The following is an 18,576-nucleotide window of genomic DNA, read 5'->3' on the forward strand; positions in this document are numbered from 1 at the left end:
GTATGAACATAAACTACAAATCTCAACCAAATTACACAATATTTATTAGTATAAATGACTTACATTGTATTCTGTATTTGTCAACATTTTTACATACAGCAACAAAACGGCTACATTTCACAGTTATTTCATAAAATCAATCCACGTTTGATTTAAACAACAATGTTTCATGTTAGTACTAGTAATGGCATTTGTAATAGTAATTAATTAAAATTATTTTCTTTTTGTAGTCACTGGGTTGTGCAATAAATAAGGCACCATGGTTAATTAAGTAAAAGAATGGTCTGTGAACTACATGTTATAGCAGGAGGACACTCTAGTTTCATTAATGGATGTGACTTCTCTCAGTTGTTGTAGGTTTTGATCTTGTGGATGGCATAAGGACTGGAGTCGTGGTGTGGCCAAATGTCCCCATTGGGCAGATCCCTTGGCTGCTCCACCTCACGCTCGGCCATCTCTAAAACTGACGGGTTGAAGACGTCTGTGGTGCGGTAGGACTGTGTGAGGCGACGGAAGGACGAGGTGTCAGAGACGTCCTCCTCGTAGAGGTCCTCCATGAGCTCTCTGCGCCGTCTGCGAGAGGCTTTCAGCTCCTCGTTCAGGTCAGACACCAGATCTTTAACGTCTCTCACCAGGGTTGAGCGAAGGCCAAAGAGGCAGAGCAGGAACACCAGACCAGCACAGATACCAGAGACAAAGTACAGAGCCACCCGCTCTGGGAGACCTGGAGGAAAGTGTTGTTGATAGAATAAATTCAATTCAGCAAGCACAGCAGCTTTGGAAAACAATCAGTAGTAGTAATTCACAGTAATTCACAATATTTAATACAATTCTGTCATAAATAGAAAAATGAATGAGAGCTGTATACACAAAATATTTTTAACTCCTCAGCTTGCAAGGAAAGATTCAGTTGACCAAATCTGAGTAGTGTGATTACGCCAGTTTTCCACTGGGTCTGGCAGCTGCATTGACCTTTAACATACAAAACAATACGAAATACACAAGTCTGAAGTTCGATATCTCCAGGCGTCAGTGCACATACCCAGTATTTTTTCAATGATCTCCAGAAAGTTGGTTATGAGCACATTTTGAGGCCTGTAGGTGGGGCCAGTGTACCATCCACCTGCAGGTGAGAGCGGTCTGGGCTCAAACTCCGACCAAAGTCTGCTACATGCAACAAAGGCTGATCATATTTTGTGTTCTTCTCACCATGTGTGTAGTCTGAGATCATGAAGGGATCTGTTGACCCTCGGCCCACGTCTTCCAGAAGATATCGAGGCACTAAAAAGGAAATGAGAGACTTTTATACAAAGCAGCACACCACGTCTCTTATAGTTTGATTTGTCTTGTACCACAAGTGAAGGACACTCGCAGGTGTTTCCTGGTGCCAGGGAAGCAGGGGTCCCCGAAGGTCTGAGCATCGGCCAAAACTGAGCAGTTCATTCTGCCATGACACCTGCGGGACACCTTTCTCAGAGCAGTGGGTGACAAACACTCTGGAATAAAGTATGAAACATTAGAAGAGATCAAAAAATGTATAATCATGCAGAAAAGTATTCACTATCATGTATAAAATGCACTAGTTCCACTGTTTTGCCACAACATGAGTGCAGTGTTTCAGACCCATATCAGTGTGCGATGCAGGTTCTTGAGGGCAGTAAGGACTGCCATGCAGCAGGTGTCCAAACGTAGCAGAGTAGATGGCGAGGACAGTCTGATTTTTACACATCAGCCTCAGACGCTCATTTTCACACACCAGCCTTGTGCGGTGATGCTCTAAAAAATGAGACACAGAGATGTCCAGCTCTGTGAAAGGAGTTCTAGGAACACTGTTGCTGGTGTTTCTGGTGGTGCTGGTGACTTTTCTTTTCACTCTGGACATCATGCTCTGAGACATGTTAGTATCTAACAAGCAATTAATCAGCTATGCTTGATCTAATTTCCCTCTTGCTCATACTGGCTCCTTATTTGTGATAGACAGAAAGATATACTGTATTAATTGCCTATAGAGGTCCCCTATGGGGAAATTTAAGACAGGTGTGAAAGAAAAAGCATGCAATGAGGCATTTTGTCTTCTACTGAATGGGCATTTGGTGGTTTTAGTGTGATTTATCATTTTATTTGAGGAATACATGAAGTTAATGCAGATGTTTTTCTATTTTGCTGAATTATCCATAAACCTGTGGAAGTCAAAAAAAGACAAGTTCTCTTCAGTGTAACCAGGGAAGGGATGAGGGAAAGGGAGGTGAGGACTAATCCAGGAATGAACTGTCAAATGGACATTATGTTTGTGAAGCTCCTATTACTTCATTGACCTCCTGCAAAGGTCAAGAATCACCTTTGATTCTTTGTTTGGCTGAATAGACTTCACAGTGATCTACCTGGTTGGCACTTGTAGGACACCAGCAGGTATTTGCTGGTGAGTGGACAAGGATCCTGCCCAAACACTGGACTGAAGACAGGGATGTGACATGATCGCCTTTCCTGACACTCTGACACCACTTTCTGCAGGAGCGGGAAAAATGTGTGTTGTTTATTGGAGTCATTCATAGAAGGCAAACACAGACCCATAGACCAAGGTCACAACCATCTCACCTCAGTAGCAACTGAGGAAGTGCACTCCGTGTCCTCCTCCTCAGTCGTGTTTGTGTTTGCAGAGGGGCACAAGTGCTGATTAGGAACACGTCTTCCATAGAAGGCTGATAGAACAGCCACAGACGTCCTGGAGGGACACTCGATGATGAGTGTGTCTCCTTCACAAGCATGAGCTGTGTGGTTTTTCAGAATGGTGTGAAGATACACTGAAAGAGAGAGACCTTTTTGATCAATCAATTTTATTATCACTAATACATAGGTTTAGAAGCCATCACATGTCCACAGTGTGATTCATTTGATCCATTGTTGGTCCTCACAGTTCATTCTTGGTTGCCTGGGTGGTGTCCCAGTCTCTGGGTGTAACTCTCTAAGACAATGTTTGCACTATGACCATACACACAAACATGCACTGCAACAGCACACAGACGCTGGACTGAAGCTTCCCCTCCCATGTGTGTTTCCTGTACTTGAGCCTGATATTGTGTACGAGTGTGCGTCTGTATGGATGACATAAACTATTTAAACAGTCTATAAGTTTCCACATAATGTTAATTTTCACATTTACATTGTGGTTCTGGGGAGGTTTAGCCTCCAGGAAATCAATACATCAAAGTAATGACCTCTGAAGTGATGGAAACACGCTGTGTGTGGCAGTTTGAAGCTTTGGGGAGCAAACAGCAACACAGTACCAGACACTCACTTACAATGTCCTATTATTAGAGGCTGCAGCCACACACAAACGCACAATAAAAACCCTGCTGTGGTCAAACAGAAAGATACACAACATTCACAATAGAAGGCGGCTGACGCGTAAACAACGTTTTGTCATAATGTTATTCGTCCAAACATATAAACAGACAACTGCAGTTTATTTATTACTTCGGGAGTATCTGGTCCTACTCTGAGTTCATGACCTGTTCTGCAGCCTCTTCATGCTCATTCTGGTCTCTCAGCACGATCTCCACCAGCTGCTTTAAAAAAGCAGGATGTGCAGATAAGCACTTTGACTCACTATTGACTTTCAAGAAAAAACTACAGGTCACTTACAAGAGAAATCAGGAGCCGCCTGTGCAGTGTGCATCTTCACAGTGAGGAGAGGGAGCAGAAGATAGACAGACCTCCAAGGCACTGTCATTGTGCATATCCTGCAAAAGACCTCTGGGTTTTGTTGTAATGGGTTGTTGTGCTACAAATGAGAGCGGTCAGTGGGTCAATGATGCTATTGTGTTTACAAGAAACAGCTGCCTCCATTTAGCTGTAAACAGAGCAGAGGAGTGAACACTGCTGCCTGAAGCTGCAGGAAATCAATACTGCGTCACATTAAATGGTTATTTTTGTTGAATGTCAGACTAGATATTATTAATACATATTTGAAAGTTTGTGGGTCAAGTTTATGAATGAATGATCTTTGTTGTCATTATACACTGGGTACAATGACATTTTGCAAGGCTTCTCTAATAAATAAATAAGAAAAAGCTTGGAGCTGCAAGCTTGAAAAAGCTTGAACTTGAGATTATATCTTTAATAAAGTAACTGTACAAATCATATGTGACACCATAGTGGTCTTAAATAGCAGCCATAATAATAATTCCAGTAGTGCAGTCACAATCAGGATTAACAGGTCAGTCAGGTGAGCTGTTGTCATCTGTCACTGGGGTTGAGGAGATGCAGTGAGGGGTGGTGTGATGGAGGCATTGCTCTGGGGTAGAAGCTGTCTCTGAGTTTGTCCTTGTTTTTGTTGCTCTGAGCCGTTTTCCTGATGGCAGCAGTTCAAACAGAAAGTGTCCCGGGTGTGAGATATAAGTGCTGATCTTGTCTGCTTGTCAACATTTTTTTGAACCACAGGCTGAAGACAGTTTTTTTTGTGAAAGTACTTTTACACAAAGTACTTTTACACATAGTACAAATAAAAATACATAGTACTTCATTCCTCTAAACAGACATGAAAGTCCCTCTCATGTCTGTATGTACAGATATGAAGATGTGGAGTGACCAGAAAACTGACTCAACAATATATCTTGTGTTTATACATTTCTACACAACTACAACACTATGATGACCAGTGGTTTTGACATGATGCAGGTGTGTTTTAGAGGACCACGGTTTACCCTTCCACATTCTGTTTCAGATTATATGTGGTTCTGAGCATGGTTTTTATTAAAGGCCTTGACATGACCACACCTGGCAACTTCTCTATGTCAGGAATGGTGTCAGCATGTAACTGTACTGTCTCCCTAAAACAAAAACAACCTGTCCTTTGTAAGTAAGCACAAGATTAAATGAAGAATCAACCTCTGGGGCTGAAAATTAAACCAAACCTGCAGGTCCTCATTTGGCCACCTGAGGCCTGGCTCCAGAAACAAGTCCAGAAGTCTGAAATATGTAATATATAGCTATAGATAATCTCTATAGCTAATGTTCTCATTCAACTCTAATGGGTTTGAATTTTTTATGTTTAGGTTTACTCACCTAATTAGTCCTGATTATATTGGTGTGGCCACTTTGAGTGACAAGTGAGCACCATCAGATATCAACCTCAGCTCCTCTCTTGCACCCCACCATCCCAACCCCAATTTTCTGTTTTAGCCATGAGATTACTAGTCAGATACCAGCAGTTGGTGTTGACCTGAGTCCCCACACAGAGGTTGAAACCCATCTTTTTGTACGGTAAAATGATTTAATTTTAGCTAGGCAAACTGTTTCAATTTACTTTCTGTCATTATGCTAAGCTAGGCTAATCTGCCACCAATTTCAGCCTTGAAGGCAAACATTCTGTCAAAGGCCTCACATCAAAACTGACTGGCTTCTCTTTGCACTGAATCCATTACATAACAGCAGAGCATTTTCTTTGCAGGATAACATCTCTGCCTTCTGTGTGTGTGTGTGTGTGTGTGTGTGTGTGTGTGTGTGTGTAATTGTAAAAGCACAATCACATCTCATTCACTTGGACACTGTTGTCAGCAATGAGAGTCCTGTTTATGGAGATAAGGCACTTTTCCTGGAGGTCACTTCCAGCTGCTGTGTGTGTCCAGTGGAGATATGTGTATCTCTCTCCATGAGATAGGGGTTTCCTATCTTTTTTGCAGTCAAAGAGGAAGTGAAAGATCATTAACATTTCCACAGCCACCCGATTTTTTTTCTGGGAATACCAAGGAACTCTGTCCAGTGTTGCTGGAATCAGTTGGTTTCGGTTTACTCTAAAAACAGTGATTTTAACCTGAATTTCCCTTTTATACACCCCCACACTGTCCGGCAGCTGTTGTCCTACCAACCAAACACTGACGCATAATACACAGTCAGCACAGAGGTCTGGATGTTATCATCAGAGAATTTCTGAATAACACTCCGGTCATTTATCACACACGTTCTAACTGACACTCCCTGCACTGCAGCAGAGTGGACGTAATGATGCAGGCTGACTATTTAAAAGGAGAAACCTTTGTTTTAATCTAGTCTGGTGGCTCTTCGGCCGCATGCTACAGTAAAATTCCACTCACCTCCCACAGGAAGGCTGAGTGAAGCGATTAATGATAACTGGATGGGCTCACCACTGTGTTGAAATGAAGACCACAGTTCATAAAACTGGAAAATCAGGCTATAACCTCCCTAAGTTTGTAGGCTACATTTTCATGTGGCGCTTTCTCAGTTAAATCTCCTGTAATGGTTAAATGTTATTAATGATTTTCAAGGATTGATCATGTTTTTCATCATTTCTCCTAAAGTGGTGTAAATTCCCCGAATCCTCTCAGACAGAAATGACACAAACACATACCACAGGGCCTCATGCATACTTTCTCTTCTTAAATTCCTTGTGAGAGATTTCATAATGTTGGCCATGATGTTGGTCTTATGTTTTAGGGAAGTGTCTGCTGTGGGGATTTTGCCACATATGTTTCCATTCTCCCTCTTTACTGTAAATGAGACCACATTACAAGAAACACTGATACCGAACAATTCAGTATTAGTGTGCAGTCCACCAATCTAACACATGTATATCAGTCTTATATTCTTTAATATAATAATGATTGGTAATGTAACATATTGTTATTCTGTGTAAACACATACATACAGCTCTAAACCAGAAAATAAAACTAACCTTTTTAATGCCCTCAAAGGGGAATCCCACTGTGGAACACATTACTCACCAACACCCAATACCTCCCCACCAACATGCAAAATATGCCCTATACCTATAATAATACATTGATCAAATATTTCATTGATACTATATTGCTGACATTGCTCCACTGTTCAAACTACGTTTTCTCTAAAACAACAAATAAAGCAGCTTTTCCAGGTTATTATACATCACACACATCACACATGTGGGACCTTTCTGACACACAGTTAGATCAACACACAGTTGCTGGCTTGTTTTATTAAACAGTGTTTGGAATGTGAACGGTTAAAAATCAATTGTCTGAATTGTGTGTTTTTTGAGTCACTGTCCTGTGGAGCCCAATATGCAGAAAGACCTATTTTAAGCTCCCCTCCTAATAGTTTGGCTTTGACTGTGTAAGAGTGTGTACCCCGCCCATTGCTCTGGATCCTCCCTCTCCCCCTGACTCGTGAAGTATGTTCAGAGCGATAGCCTCTAAGGAACCCTCAGACAAACACAAGCAGCCGTGAGGTGTTGGTACTTTCTCCTGACATCCACACTGAAACCAGAGCAGGGTTTGTTCAAGAGCACAGTGTTATCAGCTTTCTCTCTCGTGGTGTTTGGATATCTGTGGAACTCAAACCTACCAACTCAAGGAGAGGTTTTGTCTGGAGCAGACACTCAGACTTTAAATAACTCTTGGGACAACATGGCACTCCGACAGAACTCAGAAAAGGAGCCAACCATCGAGTTGTTCATTAAGGTCAGTCATTCTTTTCTCATTTTTTTAGCACCTGTCAAAGTGCTGCATAGATTTGTCTATATACATAACGTTTCAGCTCATTTGTGTTACATCCATTCCTTCCGAGGTAAAAAAAAAAGAGTCAGTTAACGGAGGTCAGTAAATGTGTCGGTATAAGCAGCATCAATCAGAGGACAACTCTCCTTTTGATTGGGACCATCTCCAGATACCATGTACTGCAGATGTTGATGTTTGTATCCCAGCTGAGGGTCTCAGCAGGCTTTTATCAGTGACCTCTGGGCACAGACACAGAGTCCACCTTATCATCAGGCACCCAGAAGGAGCGAGGAGCGTGGAGAGCCTCAAGCATGAGCCAGGCACACCCACTTTATGTACACACACATTCAGATATAGATGAAGCCAGACATGTTTCATACTGATCTATAAGGTCAAATATTACGTCTCTTTGTAAAATAAACTCAGACACTTAAAGGGACATTTTGTCAAGTTGCAAATATTCTCATTTATTCTGCTGTCCACAGCTATGAGGAGACTTAGTGGGGCCCCTTTTAGTGGACTACATAGGACTGTATTTGAAAAACGAAAAAAATACATATAAAGGGAGTCAGTAATGAGAATTATTACTAATATGATGTTTTTAGATTTAAAACGTGCCCCCTGAATCCCATTTATTAACATTGTAAATATAAGTTCATGATAAATGATAAGACAAGGAATAGCCTGAGACACATTTTTACTCTTTGGTTTTAGGACAGCAGGTAGCTGGTAGTGATGTCACACTGAGGTTGACTGCGTCCACATGTGTAAGATGTCAGCCACAGATAGCCACCATGATGTCATGCCCTTATATAGAAGCTGGACATTATTGTTTTCAAAACTGTGAGACAAACAGAAGTGCAATGAGCAGCAGAGTTCATGATTGGCTTCTTGAGGCATTAATGTTAATTATTTTTTATTTATTTTTTTAGTTTAAATTAAAAACAGGACAGCCTAACATATGAGACAGTGAGCTATCAATCAATTGCTCTTATTTATCTTATTTAGCCATGAACTGGCTGGAGACAAGAAGAAAAATTAGGCTATTTTACTAACTATGGTTCATTTACAAGCTATAGCCTGTCATTTCATTCAAATAAATAAGTGTACCTTAAAATGTAATCACAGGCCGTTTCTGTTCATATTTTGCTGTTATTCTTTTTATGCTATAGACATAAAGTTAAACTGAACAACTGAACAGTTTGAGACTGGACTCAGTTTGCCACGAAAACCAGTTATTTATGTCAAACACTTGTGGGTTTAACTGCCATGTTGTTGTGGTTTTAATCTGGCAAATGTCAGCATCTGCTGATGTCTGTTACAGCACATGCCTGCCTCTTCAGCGCAAACACTAAATAGTTTTTTTTGTAGTGCAGGTAGTAGAACACTTCTAATGAACATTTGTCTTGTGTTTTCCAGGCTGGACATGATGGTGAAAATGTGGGCAACTGTCCCTTCTGCCAGAGGCTCTTCATGGTGCTGTGGCTGAAAGGAGTCAAGTTCACAGTGACCACTGTTGATATGAGGAAGTAAGCACCCCTCCACTGGCACAAACATTTCCTGAGCATCTGGTCGTGGGGACTTTCACACAGAACACTATTAAGAAGCAAAGGAGGGAGAACTTGAGAGGTTTTTCCTGTAATACAAACTATTTCTCACCAGTCAATAGATGTGTTGCTCACTCTGTTGTGCTGAATTTAGAGGGAGGAGCCATCAAGCCAGCGTGTACAAAGAGCTCAGTGTCACCATCAAATAAACACCTTCCTTAATTGAGGTTTTATTGTGAGGATTTCTCAGGGTCATTACCTACATGCAAATAAGATCAGGAAACTTTGAAAGGAAGCTGATAATTGAGTGATTCAGAGCACACATACACTAGGCCTTTTAAACACTGGACCACTCCCAGCACTGGGTATTTTTATTGCTAAACCAACAGCCAGTGTTGAAAGCATTCCTCCACGGGAATTGATTCTGTTCTGACAGATGCTCTCAGTTTTGGCACAAATATAAATCCTATTCCACCACTCTGTTTGTCCTCTCCAGGAAGCCAGCTGAGCTGAAAGACCTGGCCCCCGGCACCAACCCTCCTTTCCTCCTCTACAATGGCACCCTCAAAACAGACTTCATCAAAATCGAGGAGTTTTTGGAGCAAACACTAGCCCCTCCCAAGTACTGTGTTTAATCATTGTACAAATAGCAGTGAAGTGTGTTTTATTCATGTTACACAAATGTACTCCCAGACTTCTTCCTTCTACTCTCCCCTGCAGGTATCCTCATCTCAGCCCGCTAAACAAAGAGTCCTTTGATGTGGGTGCTGACATTTTTGCTAAGTTCTCCGCTTTCATCAAGAACCAGCCGAATAACGCCTGTAAGTTTGGTTTCTCCATTTAACATCCAACAGCACCCAGTGTTTTCCTGCATTTCGTCTTTCCAAACAACAACCAGGTTCTTGTTCTTGCCAGGAGAATGACAGAATGTCTTTGTGCCCCCAGCATTATTGTTAGTTTAATGGAACATCTCTGAGACTGAGTGCTGACAGACAAAAGCCGACAGTTGAGAACTTAGCGTGTCCCCTGGGTAATGTAGTTTATTTAGAGAATTAAGGTAACCTGATATGGACACAGGGCAGACCAGAGTCGCATGTGATGTACAAATCTTTAGACTCCAGTACTGTGTTTGCAGAATGAAATGGTGGATTAGATGACATGAAATTATCTTTACTGAACGTTAACTTTTAAAGTTTTGCAAACCATTGTACTGTGTACGGTTATTGCAACTCATGGCCTCGCCTCATCCTTTCGTCTCTGTTTCTGATTCTGCAGTGCAGGAGAAAAACCTGCTGCGGGAGTTCAAGCGCTTGGACATTTACCTGAACTCTCCCCTCCCAGAGGAGATCGACCACAACTCAACAGAAACCATCACCATCTCAAAGAGGATGTTCCTGGATGGCGACCGCCTCACCTTAGCTGACTGCAACCTGCTGCCTAAACTGCATGTGATCAGGGTGAGATGGTCGAGTGTTTTTTTTTTTCACTAATGGCCACCTACATGTGAGAACACAGTGCATCACTTAAGACTGTGATGTGGGAGAGAGACCTGACCTCGTCTCCAGCTGTTTGAGGGACAAAAAACTAAAACACAGGCCGAAAAAGGGAGTAAATTAGTTTCATCTCATATCTTTTTACATCCAGAACCAGAGGACCACCAAACTCTTATTAGGCTATATAAAATATGTAAACTATCCTCTACTATCCTCTTAATAATAGCATAGCAAATCCTAATTAAATACAAGTCTGAAAATGATGCTAAGTGACTGATATAGACTTCATTAAATTATTCAGTATTAGTGAAGCATTGTATCTGCTGCAGGTGGAGCTAGTGTGAATTACTGTTTATACAGTTTTATATATGAGGACAGCAGATATCAATCTGTGGGAGTGTCAGATGATCAGTGGGAGACAGTTCTGATAAACACACCTCTGTTTACTTTGATTTTCATGCAGACGTCATTTGAAGGGAAGATAACTGTTTGGTGGAGCTGTTAACTAACCACCGGAAGCTACTTGTAAATCTTTGACAGTATTTATTGTCCATTTTGTAAAAAAAAAATCAGTTAATAAAGTAATTAAACAGTAAGCCAAGGCAAAAATCGACATTTTATTCCAGCTGACTCTGGTTCTCTGTGCATATTTTACTCTGTGAGTCCCAGAGTGTTCAGCATTGGTTTTTCTTTCCTTTTATTTCAGGTTGCTGCCATGAAGTACTGCAACTTTGAAATTCCTTCTCACTTCACGGGAGTGTGGCGGTACCTCAAAAACGCCTACGAAAGAGAGGAGTTCAGACAGACGTGTCCGGCCGACATTGAGATTGAGAAGGCTTACTTCAGCGTGGCCAAGACCAAATAATATCCTCATTTTTTTAACCAGCATCTGTAGAGGGCACTACACACCAGATACTATTCTTTCACAGAAACCCTGAGCTGATGTTGTGGTAGGACTCGGGGTGAAATGTTGTACTGGTTGCATGTATCGACTGTTTATCTTTAGTCACTCACAGAAAAAAAAGAGGCCAAAAGTGCAATTTGACTGTTGATTAATATTTACCAGAGTTCTGTTTATAGTGTAAATACAAATGTTTTTTCCATGCTTTGTTTTTGTTTTACATTCAAAACACCCCACATTAAAACATATGTAATTGTGTTAGTTTGAGCAGCAGCTGCAGAAACAGTTATTTAAAATATGAACAAACACTCATGTACCTGATTTGATTGATTTGTTTGTTTCACTGTCACACCAATAAAAAACAACATTCCTTTGTAATAATTTTGATTTCTGTGTGTGCTCATAAAGTACATTTCATTAACGATCGGAGTAAATGGCACTTCTGATATTCAAGTTTATTTTCAGCCACACGAAAAAAGAAAAACATTTTACAGCTTTAAAAATATATCTTCTGTTGATCCAGTGTAGACGATAAATGATGGGAAACAAAGGTGAGGATGGAGAGGGAGAGGATTTCCAACACACACCGTCCTGCCGACTGCACTAGTTGGTCACGCAGTATTTCCAGAAACAGGCTGAACAGGAGAGAAATTATACACAGCGTGAGAGGATTATACACCATCTTCCTAATCCTGTCTCTTTATTGTAACATCCTTTATATCGCATGTTTTGTGTTTATGGATTTCATATTTTCCATGGACTATATGCGCCTTAAAGGAAATTTCTGACGTTGAACTGTGCGAATAAAACTGACTCCACATGTGTAGTTGCTGCTGTGTGTGTTTAACATAACAAAATGTTGTCACTATTTGTAATTACATGATATGTCACTTTCCTTCGTTAATATACACACTGTGATGTAAATGTGATCATTTGACAATATTAGGAGGACTGACAATATAATCAAACAAGGATGCAACAAATGAGATACAACTTAAAGGAGGAGTTACAGATGTTAACATTAAATATTAAGATTCATTACTATATTAGTCCTTTACATATTAAAAAGATTATAACACAATTCTACTTAAATAAGAGTAAGAGCTGCATCCATCCCTGTCGTTTTAGGTGTAAATTATTTGCCTTACTTAAACATCCTTATGTACATATTACATTTATAATAAGATCAGCTCATATATCATATCCTGTATTGTTATGTGATCTCAGCTCAGAGCAGGTGTGGCATTTGCTTGTTAAACAAACAGTCACTCACCTCTTTTGTTAGTTTTTGGCAGGGTCTGCTCTGATCTGAGAAAACCCTGAGAGCGAAACCTGTCAGCCGCTGCCAGCTTCAGCACAGCTTCTTTCAGGTCTTCCACCTAAAAAAAAAAAACAATGGGATGAAAGCGTTCACTAATGAAAGAGTTTTATCTATTACAAAACTTTTATTTTGAAAGGGTCTAGCTTCTAGTATGCAGAAATGCTGGGTTTTTTTTAAGCCTTACCATGTTTGAAAACTTATCCTGTTGTACAGAATCTTTTGCCCCTGAATGAAACAAGAGTAGAAACATCATTATATCCACCTCCATCTTTGCACTGCATATAGCTGTGTGCAGATTTTTCTTTACCTTTAATCCAGGAGTCCCTCCCTCCATTGTGCTGCATCAGAAGAGGATACAGATTATTCACCTCTCTCTGCTCCTCTTCAGCAGTGTTGGCTCCATCCTCCACTTCTGACACCAATTTCTGAATGAAATCTGTTGGAATGGATTTGAATCCAGTCATTACAAATAAAGTTACAAGTATCCCAGTATTTCTCGAGTCAACAGGTCTGTTTTAAAATGTTACATTTGTATAAAACAAAAGTACAGTTAAAACTGAAAATAAAATGTCTAAAAAGCAGCAGACAACCATAAAAGCTTCTCACCTGCTTGTGGCTCCAGGTTGGGCTCGGGGTACAGGGGCAGAGCATGTGTCCATGTGGCAGAACAAATGACAGCTAGCAGGTAAAGCAGAGCTACAGAAAGCATTGTGCCTCTACTGTTCGGGTGACCAGATCTGGACTAATCCTCAACTCGACCAAGAACTTCTCTTATATAACCCCAGAGCCCATCCATCACAGTCTGATCGATACATTATCATCACACCCAGTCTCCTTCTTAATGGTTTGGACGCGATGGATCAGGCGTCATAGACACAATTTAGGAGACCCTGTCAATTCAGCCGAAACCTATCTCTGCTTGACCAGAGCGGCCAAACAAATGTTTACTCTGCAGCAGTAATCAGTCCAGAGGAGCTCTGATGGCCGTGTCTGACACCATGGCTCAGTGATGAGCTGCTCAGTCGTGTCATTGTTCATGTCTCAGGTACACACACACACACACACACACACAGTGCCTGTGAGAAGTCACTGCAAGTTTCTACGTCATTTTTTGTTCAATGACAAACATCTGTGAGGCCATTAATTCTGACTGCAGGTCACAGTACGGTGAAAACATTTTGTTAACCATGAGCAATGCTTTGTTTTTGCATGCCCTGTATGGACCACTGTAACCACGTGTGGAGGGGAAAAAGGGTAAGAAGAGGTCTGTAAGGCTGGGTTAAAAAGTGTATGTTAGTATTTGATTATAAAAATTTAATTTAATTTTTGTCCATTTAGTGTTTTTATACACACACACACACACTTGGCTTCACATTCACTTGGCTTAAATTTAAGTTTGTGAATAAGTTGTGTTAGCTTTCACCTGTTTAGAGTCATTATGAGAAAATTACTTAACTGAGGCAAAGAATGTGTAATGTGTAATATTGTGAAAGCAATATATATATATATATATATATATATATATATATATATATATATATATATATATATATATATATATATATATATATATATATATATATATATATATATATATATTGCTTTCACAATATTACACATTACACATTCTTTGCCTCAGTTAAGTAATTTTCTTATATAGTTTTCTTCTGCCTTGGGCCACTGGGCTTTTTGTCAAACTGAAAGGTCAGTAATGTTCTTTCGGCAAGGTATCGGGTGATTTATTGTCTCTGCGCCTGTGACATTGCTGAAAACAACAATATTTGATGCGTCTGGCTGCTGAGCATCAGTGACAAGAGGCAGCTTTAAGGTTACACTGTGGGTATAGAAAAGGCAGAAGAGACAGAACACGATAGCTGATGAAACTGTATAGATGTCTGCGTGAAGGTTCCACACCCAGAGGTTGGTTTTGCTCCAAAGAGGAAAAAAACAAACCTGAGCAGATGTTACTTGGTGTCACTTCATTGTCAATTTGACTAAATCTTTCTTCCTCTGGCGTGAGCATTCGATTTATGAGCTCTGTAATTAAACCTAGTTCTGTTAAGGGCAAGAAGATTACAATCACAGCACTGAGTCACTGGTACAAATAGACGTCACTGGGTCCTTTGAAAAGACATTGTTTAGAAATATCTTTTGTCAGTAATTCAAATCCAGCCTGACCGATTCTGGGACAAAGGGGAGCGCAAGTCTTATATAGACAAGGGTAACAAGACACAGGTGAACACAATCAGGGTGGAGCAGGTAATCACAAAAAGAAACACAGGAGGAAGTAAAACACATGGATATATGCAAGAAAAACAAGACTTTCAAAATAAAACCGGAAACAAGACCAAACCACAGGAAACACAAAACACAACTACAAAAACACAGGAAAAGAAATGAAAACACAAATATACTAAGAATAACCAGGAAACTAAGGATCTCACAGAAAAAAAGCATAACAGAGCCTATCCCAGCTTTTAATGGGCAAGAGGCACCAGTCTAGGCTAACACAAAGAGACACACAACCATACACACTCACACTTACAGGCAATTTAGTGTCCCATAATTAGCCTAACATCCATAATGGGGATATGGGAGGAAGCTGTAGCACCTGGATAACATGGTAAAGGCCCCACCTGGCCTGGCCAGCAGGTGTGACCAAACCATCATGGTGTGAGATAACACATGATAACGAAGAAAAAAAAAACATATTGTTGAATGTAGCTACACTTTTTTGCTCTAAATGAACTTTTTAGGACATTTATATCAGATTACAAGTTGGAAAAAAATAAAAGACTTGGAGCAGAATTTGAATTGTTATTATGTATTTAAATGTAGTTAAACATATTAAATTATTAGAAAACATATTATATAAATAAAAACTTAAATCATTTTAAATGTAATGTAATGTCTAATGACTGCATGTTGTCTGAACTCACTCAATAGACATGTTGGTGTAATGCTTTACTAATTCCGAACGGTGGCAGTATTTCAACTCCAGCGCTGTTTGCTGCCAGGAAACTCAAAGAAGAAGAAGTTAAAAAAACACACGAAGAAGCAGAAGAGAGCGAAGAAACAGGAAGGAGAGAATGCGCATACCTGGATTTTAACTGTCCGAGCTGACGATTTTAATCTCACAGGAAAAGAGCTGGGGACTGAAAGACCTGCGGAGCAGGAGCACCGGCTGGCACGGCAGCGTCAACGCAGCTAGGTACATTAAACTCTCTTTATTTGTGCTTTTTATGTTGCTAACAAAACCCCCGAGTTAGCCTGGTACGAAGAAGCCGTAAGGTGACAGTTGGTAGTTGTGGAGACTTCTGTTAGGACCTTCGTTGTAGTTTTATGAAGTGGCCTGACGTGAATGCTCGATGTTCGGACCTAACCTTAAATGTTGTAATATTAAAAGTTCATCCTGTCTGACCCGAACTGTCCCTGTGCCTCTGTGTAAATAGCATCTCAACAACTGGTGTTTAATTTGTTCAGGTAACATTGAACTACACGATCCGATGCCAGCTCTAACAGTGTTTATGTAATTTTATAATTTTACAACAATTGTCACTAATTCTTGTTTTTTCACTAATTGATCACAGTATCTTACTTTTATCAGTATGACATGATTATTTTAACTTTTTAAAACAAGCCATTTTAGAATAGCCTAATCAAAAAATAATATTCATGCTGTAGTCCATTGCTATTTAGTTTCTCACTGTCAGGCAAAACACATTTTGAACCTGGAGCCTGTTTAATTGTAATTTACTCTTCCTGTTTTTAACAGAATTTAATGCTTCACCACATAAACGTAAACGCACAAGGTCACAGCATGTACAAAGGGCTCTCTCTGCCAGCAGATTCTCTCCTGTAGATGTCTTCCCTGTTAGGCAGAATTTCATTATAAATACAAGCTGTTTTTCTCCTGACCACTCCAATCCTCATGATGGATGTACATTTTTGCTTCTGAAAATAACTAAGGATATATATTTTTCCTTGTGCAGTGTCCGTTTCCACCATGTTGTCTGAGGGGGGCTCATTCATGAAGGGGATGGTCATGGGAGGCCTCTTCTGCTTGGTGTTGTCACTTCTGAGTAGTTTCAGCCCAGGCACTGAGTCCAGAACAGAGGAACATCATCACCACCACGTGAAGGCTCCAAGTAAAGAGGATCTGACAAGTCTTTCTGAGAGTCAAGTGCAGGAGTTGAACAATCAGGTCCAGGTCTACTGTGTTATTATGGTCCAGCCTAAGAACCTCATTTACTGGGCTACAACAGCGGACACCTGGAGCAAACACTGTGACAAGCCTGTGTTTTACACCTCAGAGGCCTCTAAAGCACTCGAGGCTGTAGACCTGAATGAAAAAGACGACTGGGCAAGATTGCGCAAAGCTCTGAAGCATGCCTACGAAAATGCCGGTGACCTGCAGTGGTTTTTTGTAGCACAACCCACCACATTTGCCATCATTGAGAACCTCAAGTACCTTGTGCTCACAAAGAATCCCAGTGAACCATTCTACTTGGGAAACGCTATGAAGTCGGGGGAGCTTGAATATGTGGCGTACGACAGTGGCATTGTTCTGAGCTATGAAGCTTTGAAAAGACTGGTGGAGGTGTTCAAGGATGAAGACAAGTGTCCAGAAAGAGGACGTGCCCTGTGGAAGCTAAGTGAAGACAAGCAACTAGCTGTGTGTCTTAAATACACAGGTGTGTTTGCAGAGAATGGGGAGGATGCACATGGGAAGGGCCTGTTCAACAGCAAGACTGTCGACACCCTGATCAAAGACAGCATGGGGGACAACCCAGCTGATGTGTTGGACGGCTGCTGCTCCGACATGGCAGTCACATTCAGCGGAATGTCCCCGAATCAGATGCAGGTTATGATGTTTGGAGTTTACAGACTTCGTCCTTATGGCCATGATTTTCACGACTCATTAGCGTTTTATCCTCCCGAAGGTTCGGACAATGATTGAAAGTATTAAGCTGAATATTCTGTATAAACATATTTTGCTTCTATGATGGCAAAATTAACTTTGGGGAGATAGTTTTCTTATGCTGTTTATAAAAAAGGATCCTCCGTGGGAGCAACAGTTTTATGTCTATTTTGTACCTTTTGCACAAGGCACTGTCTGTACTCAAGTCCTCTGAGCTGTAGTTGAACAGTGGGGGTGCCTTCCTTTGAAGCAGATTGACCTGGAAAATCCATCAAAGTGATATGAGTCTCTTATCTGTGATCATTGTTGTGATTAATTTCAAATGTTTTGTGGTTTTCAAGTGATTTTGAAGTTTTGGACCTCTCTATGAATAACTTATTACTTAATATTTTTTAAGAATACATAATCTCTCAGTTTTGAAGATTGTTCTTAAGATCAGTTTTGAAGAAAATTGGCCTTTGCAGCTAAATTATTAACACATAACTCCCCTGTTAAGGGTAAAATTAGTTTCTTCTTTTACATTTTTAAAAAGACAGTGGAAGCATCATTGTTCCGCTGAAAATGCATTTAATTGACTTAAAAGTAATAAAAATAAAATTCATTACCAAACAGGTCTGTGGTTTTGTGGGTAAAGAATCCTGAAGTGTTAATGTTTTTTATGTAAATGGGTAATAGCTTTTAAATAAAGTGTCTAGTGCTTCCCTGGTTACTACCATCAGTTAATAGCAAAACTGGTCCAACAGTCAAAACGTGTTCCACCTTGCCACTCCTTTTGTCATTATGTGTTGTTTAATAAGAATAAGGTCACATCCTGAACCCTTGTGTAGACACAGCACGATTCAATTGCATGTAAACAATGCAAATATAAAAACAATGCTTCAAGTGTATCCAGTTCAAAAT

General features: G+C 40.4%; 3 protein-coding genes across 4 annotated transcripts; 2 read left to right on the top strand and 1 right to left on the bottom strand.

Annotated features, from left to right (window-relative positions):
• Nucleotides 1-192: 192 nt before the first annotated feature.
• Nucleotides 193-3,767, bottom strand: LOC114442862 (protein eva-1 homolog C). Of its 2 annotated transcripts, XM_028416684.1 has the most exons (8): nt 3,643-3,767; nt 2,596-2,801; nt 2,382-2,505; nt 1,624-1,776; nt 1,353-1,496; nt 1,210-1,281; nt 1,043-1,123; nt 193-724 (listed from the first exon to the last, which is right to left on the bottom strand). In XM_028416684.1, exons 1-8 carry the CDS (start codon nt 3,728-3,730, stop codon nt 345-347), a joined length of 1,248 nt encoding a protein of 415 aa, XP_028272485.1. In that variant the 5' UTR covers nt 3,731-3,767; the 3' UTR covers nt 193-344. The 2 variants fall into 2 exon arrangements, with proteins under 2 accessions (XP_028272485.1, XP_028272486.1); XM_028416685.1 differs by lacking the exon at nt 1,043-1,123.
• Nucleotides 3,768-7,168: 3,401 nt separating this feature from the next.
• Nucleotides 7,169-11,815, top strand: clic2 (chloride intracellular channel 2). Its single transcript, XM_028416686.1, has 6 exons — nt 7,169-7,457; nt 8,913-9,022; nt 9,537-9,662; nt 9,761-9,861; nt 10,316-10,497; nt 11,240-11,815. Exons 1-6 carry the CDS (start codon nt 7,404-7,406, stop codon nt 11,396-11,398), a joined length of 732 nt encoding a protein of 243 aa, XP_028272487.1. The 5' UTR covers nt 7,169-7,403; the 3' UTR covers nt 11,399-11,815.
• Nucleotides 11,816-15,801: 3,986 nt separating this feature from the next.
• Nucleotides 15,802-18,289, top strand: c1galt1c1 (C1GALT1-specific chaperone 1). Its single transcript, XM_028416748.1, has 2 exons — nt 15,802-15,966; nt 16,748-18,289. Exon 2 carries the CDS (start codon nt 16,762-16,764, stop codon nt 17,713-17,715), a length of 954 nt encoding a protein of 317 aa, XP_028272549.1. The 5' UTR covers nt 15,802-15,966; nt 16,748-16,761; the 3' UTR covers nt 17,716-18,289.
• Nucleotides 18,290-18,576: the final 287 nt, after the last annotated feature.

The sequence above is a fragment of the Parambassis ranga genome, chromosome 10 (genome assembly GCF_900634625.1).
Source record: "Parambassis ranga chromosome 10, fParRan2.1, whole genome shotgun sequence".
NCBI classification, from domain to species: domain Eukaryota; kingdom Metazoa; phylum Chordata; class Actinopteri; family Ambassidae; genus Parambassis; species Parambassis ranga.

Bases quoted from the DNA above. Each gene is read 5' to 3' on its own strand.
- LOC114442862 (XM_028416684.1), bottom strand. From the start codon at position 3,730: ATGACAGTGCCTTGGAGGTCTGTCTATCTTCTGCTCCCTCTCCTCACT. The intron at 1,282-1,352 runs GTACAAGACAAA...TTTCCTTTTTAG, and splicing joins GCGAGTGTCCTTCACTTGTG to TGCCTCGATATCTTCTGGAA. The intron at 1,124-1,209 runs GTGAGAAGAACA...TCTCACCTGCAG, and splicing joins GATCTCAGACTACACACATG to GTGGATGGTACACTGGCCCC.
- clic2 (XM_028416686.1), top strand. From the start codon at position 7,404: ATGGCACTCCGACAGAACTCAGAAAAGGAGCCAACCATCGAGTTGTTC. The intron at 9,023-9,536 runs GTAAGCACCCCT...TGTCCTCTCCAG, and splicing joins ACCACTGTTGATATGAGGAA to GAAGCCAGCTGAGCTGAAAG. The intron at 9,663-9,760 runs GTACTGTGTTTA...TCTCCCCTGCAG, and splicing joins CAAACACTAGCCCCTCCCAA to GTATCCTCATCTCAGCCCGC.
- c1galt1c1 (XM_028416748.1), top strand. From the start codon at position 16,762: ATGTTGTCTGAGGGGGGCTCATTCATGAAGGGGATGGTCATGGGAGGC.